The sequence below is a fragment of the Primulina eburnea genome, chromosome 14 (assembly GCF_022965805.1).
Source record: "Primulina eburnea isolate SZY01 chromosome 14, ASM2296580v1, whole genome shotgun sequence".
Lineage (NCBI taxonomy): Eukaryota > Viridiplantae > Streptophyta > Magnoliopsida > Lamiales > Gesneriaceae > Primulina > Primulina eburnea.
The window spans coordinates 6304553-6315273 of record NC_133114.1 but is presented as its reverse complement, the minus strand read 5'-3'; the positions used below and the strand labels follow the sequence as shown (position 1 = coordinate 6315273).

Sequence of the window (10721 nt, the reverse complement as noted above, 5' to 3'; positions counted from 1 at the left end):
TATGACACAAAAGACTCCAATCCACTAGTGGCTATGTTTTAGCATTGGTGGTGATACGGTCTCTTGAAGGTCATCAAAGCAAACTTACATTGCTAGATCTACAATGTAGTATGAATTTATAGTACTAGACAAAGATGTAGAAGAAGCAGAATTGCTTCATAAATTTCTAGAGAATATTCTTTATTGGACAAGTCCAGTGAATGCAATAATGATACATTGCTACAGTCAATCAACAATTTCAAGGGCATAAAAAAACATGTATAATGGTAAGTCTTAACATATTCGTCGAAGACATAATAAAATACGACAATTGATCTTAAATGAAGTTATCTCTATTAATTATGTTATATCAAATGATAACTTGGCGAATCCTCTTAAAAATATTAAATAGAAATCAAGTGTACAACTTGTTTAAGGAAATGAGTTTAAAATATACAAAATAAAATTTTCAAAGTGAAAACCTAACTTTGTTGATTGGATATCTCATATTCTTGGCTTAATGAGACAACTTAATTATCAATGTAGTAACATTACATTTCGAACTTTTAATGGTTCTTTAGCTTTTAAAAGGAAGGGTATGGTAGGATATTCTTAAAAGAAGATCACCTATATAAGTGTGAGGCCGACCGTCTCAAGGAAACACTTATGAAGTTAATATGTGTTCTATGAACAAAACAGACACAACCGGAAAAAAACCAAATAAAAATGGTAGGAAAGTTTCGTGTAGGTACTATTGTCTAGTTTTACACAAACTACCAAAAAATCCAAGACATCAAGTTCACATTATGGTACAGTAAATCTGATAGTATTCTACTAAGGAAGGTTCAATGTCCAAAAGACACATCTCCTAATACGATAATTTTCTTTGTAATTAACTCTCTTTTCGACATCATGTGTATTCATGCATTACTTCCATTAGTGTGGAGATTGTTAGAATTTTGTTGAGATTAACGAATTAAAATCAAGCAAGCAACCACAAGAAAGGCCTGAAACGAATTTAAAAAGAGGAAATATGGCACACCAAGTGCTGCCTAGATTTTCCAAGCAGCAAAGGTAGCGCAGGGAAGCCCATGCAAGGCACCCTCGCGCTGCTACTCTATCCGGGAAAACCTGGACATAAATGGGCACAAATGAGTGTATTTTCAGCATGCTCACTTCTGTCCAGATTTTCCTGGATGGGGCCGTGGAGCGCGGTGTATGTTACCTCTTTCCACGAACAGATATTCACAAAGTCAAATTTTCTTGACACTATTTCATCCTAAATGACATTTCTTGATGATCAAAATAAGTTATATGGACCAAGAGACGCACACTTTGTCGATGAAAAAGTATTTTAACACTTGTCGCAACTCATTCTCATGATCAGCGCAGAGATGTTTGTCATTTTAGAGATTAAGATACCTACCAAATAAAAGAGTGTGTTTTGCGTAGTACCCTTGACAAATTTCTTTGTTATTTACGTTTCGCATGACTTTATTTAACCATTATACTTAAATATATAGTTTTTCTTTCACCCACATTTTATTTAAGGACTACGATAATCATAAAAATTCACTTATATCCTAGCACCAAGGACATATTGCATAGCAAGAAACTACGAGGTAATTAAAGAATGTCAGAATCCAACATAAAATCCTAAAACTTAGCGATTAATTAGGTGAAGTCATTTAAATTAGTCAGTTGAAAATGTGGTATTTTGTAGAATAGCGCACCAGCTTGTATTCCCTTTATTTGAAGAGGACAAGTGAGTGGGGGTCTACTCAATATTCATTTTTCACCAAAAAGTAGAATATACACTTATCATGCATTGATTGAAAGTGTTGCCCTATTTAATTAATTTTTTTTCCCTTTTTGTCACATTCATTCAATTATTGTTTATTATGTGGCTCCAATTGGATGATGATGATTATTATTATTTTTCATGTATTTTTCACACAAAAAAAGTGATGATAATTTTTTTTTGGTGGACAACAGTATTTTTCCAACAATCAATCAATGGATATCACTCGTTAAAAAGGTTGTGGCAAAAACTTTGTGTGAGACGGTTTCACGGATCGTATTTTGTGAGACAGATTTCTTATTTGGGTAATCAATGAAAAAGTATTACTTTTTATGCTAAGAAGTGTTACTTTTTATTGTGAATATCGGTTATTTGGGTCATCCATGAAAACATATTATTTTTTATTGTGAATATCGGTATGATTGATCCGTCTCACAGATAAAGATTCGTGAGACCGTTTCACAAGAGACCTACTCAAAAATTGTAATACATTTGCTTCCCCCCAGTTTGAAAATGTCTAATACTTAAATTTTGACATGTAAAATCAAATTACGAAATGGTTAAATGCATTTGACCCCAAAACTCGTTTATTTCCACAAAATATTTATGTGACTTTGATTGAGCATCTCATTTTCCAACAGATAATCGAAGCATTGTCCGAATCCAATATATAATATTTATTATCACTTAGACATAATAATATGTTTATTTATACAACACAATATTATAAAATTGAAATCTGGTTCCATAAACTGCTCTGTAAACCCTTTTCATATGTTGTTTTTCTTAGTCAAACATAGTAGTCTCGAATAATTTGATTGCGATATTTTGTTTAAATATAACAATATATTATGTCCATTTAGAGGAAATTATATATATCCACAATATATTTATTTGTAAAATTAAGTGTATATATATATATACATTATATATAAATTATTTTCAGAATTGATACACATAGTCAAATTTTTTTTAGTCCAAACTCCAAAATACGACCGCCACCCTTCTCATACTAGTCCACAACCGGTCCACGCATTTTATTATATACATATACGTACACACATTAATATTCAACGGTAAAAAGTACGAATACAATTATAATTTGTAAACAACAAAAAAGTAATGTTTTAAATCAAAATAGTTTTGAAACAATCTCACGTATTAATTTTGGCCAAAAATTTGTTGAGACGGTTTTACGAGTTGTATTTTTTGAGACGGATATCTTATTTAGATCATTCATGAAAAAATATTATTTTTTATGCTAAGAGTATTATTTTTTATTGTGCATATCGATACTGTCTCACAAGAGAAATACTCATTAATTTTATGATTATAGATATATTTTTTATCTCTAAATATAAATTAAGTCGATACGTCATAGATAATCTCTCACAAGAGACTTACTCAAAATTTAATGACATTTATAAGTGAATTAAACCCGAAATTTTTACACAAAAAACTTTTGTGAGTCGATTTCACGAGTAAATTCTGTGAGATAGATTAAAAAATAATGATTATTTATTATTTATAAGATAGCTAGTAAAAGAAAGTTGAATCGCATGAATCGTAACTAAAATGATGATACTTACCTTAGAATCAATGAAATAGCAATGAAGCAAGCATTTCCATTTGGTTGAGCGAGTAATATCAGAATACGAAAAGTAGTGTGTGTGTGTGTGTGTGTGTGTGTGTGGTGCGTGTTTCGATTGCTTCTGTCCAACAGGTCATCGGCGGTCCACGATACATACATCTCTTTCCACCACCTGCCAGCCACCAATTATCAAAGAAGATTCCCTTTTCTTCCCAAAATTCCTTGCTCCAAACCACTTCTCTCCTCCACCGCCGTAGTATCCCATTTCTCATTCCTTCTTTTCTAGCAAATATTCCATTTATGTTAGATTGAGCCTTTTTTCCCATGGGATGCGCCACTTCCAAGCTCGATGATCTCCCCGCCGTGGCTCTGTGCCGGGAGCGTTGTGCCTTTCTTGACGAGGCACTCCGCCTCCGCTTCGCGCTTGCTGATGCTCACGCTGCTTACCTTCAGTCGCTCAAGGCGGTGGGTCTCTCTCTGCACACCTTTTTCATTCAAGATCTCGATGCTTCCGCCCAGCTTCCGCCGTCTCCGGTGCTGAATCTTCCGCCGCAGAGGAAAGGGGACCCTCATGGGTACTCTTCTTCTTCTTCCGAGAATATCCACCACCTCCACTCCCACTCCCACTCCGACTCGGGTTCTCACTTGCACTTCCACTCTGACTCCGAAGAGGAGGAGGCTGACTCCTTGCATAATAATCAAGTCAGCTCGCCGGTCCGCAACCAACAGTCATACGCTGGTTACATGCCTGCTTACGAGAATCTCAATTTCAATTTTCCCGGAGCTGCAGCCGGCGGGGGTGGGGGTTTTATGAATATAAATTATATGAAAAATCAAGCGACGCCATCTGTGGTCTATACCCAACGGCCCATGACTCCAAAAACATGGCACATGGATGAGCCTTCTGTTTCCGCTTCTTCTTACTATCCGTATCCTAGTTATCAGGACGATATCAATCGAAATCCCAACCCTCCTCCTTATGCTAATTACAGTGGTTATACAAGTTACCCCAATTACGGAGCTGGAGGAGGCGGGTTTTATGGTGGTTCTTCTGCTGCTCCGGCGCCTTATGGTGGCGGATTTTCGTCTCAACCGGCGGCGTCTTCAAGTTCTAAAGCACCGCCTTCACCACCGAGGAGCTCCGGTTGGGATTTTTTGAACCCGTTTGATGGATTCGAAAAGTTTTATCCGGCTACCTCTTCGAGCCGCGACTCGAGGGACGTGAGGGAGGAAGAGGGGATTCCGGATTTGGAAGATGAGGAAGATGAGGTAGTAAAGGAAGTTCATGGTCATCAGAAGTTTGTTGATAGCGGAAGAAGCAGTTACTCGAAGCCAGGGGTATCCGAAGCCGACGTGCAGGAGGCTAATGAGGCCCAGTTGCAGTACAGATTGAGGCCCAAAGTGGAAATGGAGACAGATCCAGTTGAATACGAGGTGCATATGGTGGATAAGAAGGTAGTTGGTGCTGATGACAGGTCAAAAGACCAAGGAAGTGCTTCTGGATTCAATCCTCGAGGTGGGCTCAAAGGAGATTTGGAAGTTGTGAGAGAGATTCAACTTCAGTTTGAGCGAGCTTCAGACTCTGGAAGCGAGCTTTCGAAGTTTCTGGAGGTTGGCAAGCTACCGTATAAACGAAGGCATGGTGTCAATCACGGTAAAAGATCTGATTTTTCTGTGTGTTTTAGTTTCAAGATTTGATTTTTAACATGGTTTGTTGTTACCTGAGAAGCATTTCTCTATAGGCGGCATGTATGCCATTTATGGAATTGGTATTTGACTCGTACTTGATTTTGTTAACTGGATTGGAGGCTGAGTTATGGCCTAAACCCATTTTCTCCCGAAATATTAAGTTGGGATATGCTTGTTGTAAACGAGTTTTGATATAAAATTTAACGCCTTTCTGATCAATATGTTGGATATTTGTGTGGCAGTGTCTTCCAAGATGCTGCATCTGCCTGTGGTATCCTCACATCCTTCAACATCTAAAGGCTCGGCCGATCCTGCTTACTTAGATGCTAATCAAGAACTGGAGACGTCCAGAAATCTTTCTTCTACTTTACATAAGCTGTACCTCTGGGAGAAGAAACTGTACGAAGAAGTGAAGGTACATAGTTAATAGCTTAGATAAACTCTCTGTTCTTTCTTTCTTCTTTATCTTGTGTTCCTCTTTACCAACCTCCTCTCTGAATTTAATCTGTTTTGGACACTTGTTGTTCGATTGTGCATGTGTGCTGACTGATATGGTTTGTGGTCCCCCGACTTGGCTCATTTTTCTAAGAAATCATTCAAGAACTGTGATGGCTCATTTATGCTACTGTCATTTACTTTTAACTTCGCATCCATATATTTTACGCGAGGACATTTTGAGTTTATGACCCTTGGAGTTTATTAAACAATACGTCATTGCTACATTGCCAATACTTTTTTAATGTAGTTTTAGTATGCTTCAAATTTGTATAGCAGCAGCACACTAGCGTCCAGCCTATATTACTAAGGTGCTGTGCTTCATTAGATTTACTCATCTATTTTTGCATGAGGTGTAATTTAAAGGGTTGTTGTTAAGCTGCAGTATAGTGTATAGCAGGTAGGGTGCTTTAGGAATGCCTGTGGTTCTTCTGCTTTCTATTCGCTGTGTACCCATTTGGCCATTCCGAATAAAATCGCATATGAAGGAAGGCCAAAGTATTTGCCAATTGAGTTTTGGTAGCCATTTTTATATTCCCGCTTCCACAGGCTGAGGAGAAAATGAGGCTACTCCATGATCGCAAGTCTCAAAAACTGAAGCGTTTGGATGAAAGAGGTGCTGAGGTTAATAAAATTGACGCAACCAGAACTTTGGTCAGAAGTCTTTCCACAAAGATTAGAATTGCTATTCAAGTGGTGGATAGAATCTCAGTGAAGATAAATAACTTGAGGGATGAAGAATTGTGGCCACAGCTAAATGACCTCATTCAAGGGTATGCATGGTCTATGTTAATTAGTTTTACACACTGGTATGATGAATTACACCACTCTAAATTTGTCAACTTTTTTGTATTATATCATTATTAGTTAGCCTTTATTTTCTTTTATTTTATCATGTACTTAGCTAATCTGGATTGGGTGAAAAATTACTGGATACACAATTACCAGCCAGAATAAACCTCCAGGGAGTCCATGTTCTCGAGTTTTTGTTGTATGATGAGGTGATAAGTGGGAAATGCCCAAGGGCATTATGGCATGACATCAATTTGCATGAGGTTGGAATGGAAGTCATGGCATTCTGAATGAAAAAACTAAGCAGGCTGGCTTGTTTTTATCGTTTGAGGCACGTACATGGAGACCACATTAGTTCCAACATAAAGTCAAGGATTGCTGCGATATGATTATGATTTGCTTTATTCTAGGAGATAGCAGATTTTTAAAGCATTATGCAGAAAGTGTATTTACTATTCACCAATTAGAAATGGGGACGATACAGTTCTAGCTGCATCTCCGTGCTTTTCAGAGGAAGAGCGCAACCTTGAATAGGAATTAGAAGACTGTTCTTACATGGATATATTGTTCGACATCTCTAAGCGTGATGATTTTTGAGTTGCTTAATTGAGTACAATATTTTCTTATTTGAGGATCGCGAAGTCGGTCGAACCAAAAGGACGGGAGCTGTTCCTTCTTTTGCTTTACTCTTTGAACTAGGAGAGGGGAACGTATTATTTTAGTCTAAGGATATAATGGCAGTCACCTGGAATATATTTTGCTGGAAGATGGTTAGGACCTAACAGTCTTGTTCCATAATGTATCGCAGGAAGCAGCAGTACTTCCCACCGTGTTTATTTTTCTTCTTTTTCCCATTTCTTTTGTTTTACCATTGTACTTTGTGTGTTTAATACATTACGGTATGAGATTTCAAGTGCTTTTTTGGTATGCATTGACAATATTGCTTTAAGTCGATGCCTTTTTCATGATGCATCTTTTATATATTTATTTATCCTAGGTTAACTACTATGTGGAAGTCCATGCTGGAATGCCATCGTAATCAATGCCAAGCAATTGGAGAAGCCAAACGGTTAGATACCATTGCATTCCGCAAGCACTTTAGTGATGCTCATTTTGAAGCAACTCGTCAGTTTGAACATGACCTGGTTAATTGGACTTCGAGGTTCTCATCTTGGGTTGATGCACAAAAGTGCTTTGTCCGAGCATTAAACAGCTGGCTCAGGAATTGTCTCCTCTATGTTCCTGAAGAAACAGCTGATGGAATAGTTCCATTTTCTCCAGGTAGGATTGGTGCCCCCCCGGTGTTTGTTGTTTGCAATCAGTGGTGGCAATCCCTGGAAAGGATTTCTGAGAAAGAAGTGGTTGGATCTATGCGAGACTTCGCCTCAAATGTGCTTCAGCTATGGGACAGGGATAAGGCTGAAATGCGCCAAAAGATGTTGGCGAGCAAGGATGATAGAAAGATTAAGAGCCTGGACAAAGAAGACCAGAAAATACAAAAGGAGATTCTGGCTTTGGACAAAAGGATTGTTTTATTAAATTCCACAAACGACAAAGGTATGCCATCGACTGGGCACGCTGTTTATCAGAATGAGACCACTAAAGGGGGAAGCCTGCAGGCAAGTTTGCAACATGTTCTTGAAGCCATGGAGAGTTTTACATCTAACTCATTGAAAGTTTACGAGGAGTTATTACAACGAATTGAAGAGGACCATCCTGCCCGGGAGCATGAAAGAGTTTCTTAGTGGTTGCTTTGTTAAGGTGAAAACGAGGTCATGCCTATTGGCAAGATCTTGTCCTTAAATTTTAAATTTCTGTTTCAATGAGACACCGGTACTAAAACTATTATTTGTCTTGAAATGGGGGGAGGGAGGGAGCTACTTCCTGTGGATTATTCTGATTGGTGTCTGCTCTAATCCAAAGCAAGATATGGTTTGCTAGGTGCCATTAATTGGTTTGAGATGATATTTGAATAGGCAAGGCAGGGAAAGGTTAATGGAGGCAGCTCAAGAGCGTTTGGACATGGAACAGAAGTGAATTAGATTTATTAAGATCGTTGCATCCACCATGAAGATACGAAAAAATTATGGTTATTTATCTCCTGAGAAAGATGACCAAACGTTTGAAACATATCACATCATCGTGGGTTGGTCTTCTGGTTCAAATACGAGGAGGAATCTATTCAAGGAGCCATGCAGGATGCAGTTTCAGTCGGGCATGAACAGAGAGGCGAGAACTATCCCATACGCTCTGGTTGTGCAAAAATTTCGTCCTTTCCCTATTTACGCAATTTTGCATTACCATTATTCTTCCTGTGTCCTTTCCAAGTGTAAGTTGTATTAAATGAGTAGGATATTTTGTTGTATATGAAGTTGAGAAGAAAAAAAATCGCTACTTCATGTAGGTCTTTCCTCAGTCCTGTTCATCAGGGGCTTGAAATTTTTGACCCTTGTTGGACGATTCGACGCAGTTCGTTGCATCTATCTTATTTTGTAGTTGATTTTAGCATCATCTGTTAGTGCACGTATGTGCTTTCGGTAGACGATATTCTGGGTTCGCTGAAATACTCCATCCTGCTATTCGTCTGCCTCATTTAACTCGTCATTTGTATTTAGTACCATGCATTTCGCCTGTATGTGGTGTGTCTCTGATGTATTGCGGTGGGAACGTTTGAACTCTTACATCTCTCCTTCTGTTAGAGAAGAGGTTTATGCCATGACACTATTAGAGGTGGCGGCTGTGACAGGATGAAAGGTGTTTATCGATCGGTTTGATTTTCGGTTTTTTTATATTGGTTTTTGGTTCTAGGAATTTATAACCCAATATCAGAGCCATTTTTCGACTTCCTACTAAATGATTCGATTATTCAATGAATTAATTCAATTTTGGTATAATTATTTAAAATAATAATATAAACATTTTGTAAAATATAATACTTTAATTTTTTACACGATTTCTTAATAGAACATTTAAATACAAAGTTTAAATGAATTAAATAAATGGCAACCAGCTAAAAATTATTCAAAATAATATCAAAAAATATATAATATAAATAAAACTATTAATTTAATGAAATTTTGGTTTTTTCAGTCATTTCGATTTTGACATATATAATCTGAAATCGAATTAAATAAAGAGTAGGTCTCTTCTGAGACGGTCTCATGAATCTTTATCTGTGAGACAGGTAAATTCTACCGATATTCACAATGAAAAATAATACTCCTACTATAAAAAATAACATTTTTTCACGGATGACCCAAATAAGATACATGTCTCACAAAATACAATCCGTGAGATCGTCTCACCTTAAATAAAAGTTGGTTTAAGTACGAGCTGTTACGATGTATGAATGGGAGTTCAACACTATTTAAATAAAATATGACAAAGCAAATCACTCAACTTGACGAGAAATACAATTTACACGTTTTGGTTCCTTACACACAAAATTCCATCTTCTTAAAAAGCAAATAACAATATAATACGGGGACCGTAGTTTTTTTTCCTACAAAGAAAATGACCTTACATCGGACGTGAACATCTTGCATACCTTTTTCTAATTAGTATGTTATCACCCAATTTCTCCAACACAAAAATTTACAACTTTCCCAGCATGCATATATATATATATATATATATATATCGACATATCCGATACATGTGTTATATGACCATCTTATTTTTATATATTATCGTCATCATCGTAATAACACTATCTCTAAAACTAAAATCTAATATATCCTCTTTAACCATCTTTATCTACATATGGATTGGATCAACCTGTTTCACGGATAAAAATGTATGACACCATCTCACATGAAACCTACTCTCTTTCTTGTGGGAGGAAGATGATTTAGCCTTCAAAATTATATATATTGTTGCATTATTTAGTTCATGTATTTTACATTTTCGTTGCTGCTTATTTTCTTTGCCACTCATTCGTCCAAAATTAGTTCAAAAATTGACCATTTATGAATTATCTTTTGAAAATAACTTTATTCCTATTTGTTTAAAATTATTTCTTCGGTTTCGATCAAGCATGTCATTTGTGATTATTTTCGTCATTCTTTGATTGAAAATGGATCCGATTAGTTTGCCATTTTTATAAAAAAAAAAAATCGTTAGTCAGATGGGTTTAAAAAGAGTGGTACAATTTGATTCTATTTTCCAAAATTTTACCACAAACAATTATTCAGAGCGTCAAATAAAGATCATACATCCAATAGTGTTCACTAACATTCAAAGAAGCATCAGGATCAAAACCCAGAACAAAAAATTGGCATGTCCCCTTCCCAGCTCTCATGTCCACAGAAAAGGTGGGGAATTAATGTTTGGTTGGGAAGGCCCAGCAACCAATTCAGTGCAAGTAGCAGTGAT

General features: G+C 36.7%; 1 protein-coding gene across 1 annotated transcript; it reads left to right on the top strand.

The window, feature by feature from the left end:
- The first annotated feature begins 3397 nt into the window (after window positions 1-3397).
- On the top strand, window positions 3398-8750 carry LOC140812911 (uncharacterized). Its single transcript, XM_073171292.1, has 4 exons — window positions 3398-5025; window positions 5303-5475; window positions 6105-6328; window positions 7345-8750. Exons 1-4 carry the CDS (start codon window positions 3696-3698, stop codon window positions 8090-8092), a joined length of 2475 nt encoding a protein of 824 aa, XP_073027393.1. The 5' UTR covers window positions 3398-3695; the 3' UTR covers window positions 8093-8750.
- The last annotated feature ends 1971 nt before the right edge of the window (window positions 8751-10721 follow it).

What these genes read in the sequence shown, in the direction of transcription:
- LOC140812911 (XM_073171292.1), top strand. Translation starts at nt 3,696, where the DNA reads ATGGGATGCGCCACTTCCAAGCTCGATGATCTCCCCGCCGTGGCTCTG. An exon ending in AACTGTACGAAGAAGTGAAG is followed by an intron (nt 5,476 to 6,104) that starts GTACATAGTTAA and finishes CCGCTTCCACAG; the next exon opens with GCTGAGGAGAAAATGAGGCT. An exon ending in CTAAATGACCTCATTCAAGG is followed by an intron (nt 6,329 to 7,344) that starts GTATGCATGGTC and finishes TATTTATCCTAG; the next exon opens with GTTAACTACTATGTGGAAGT.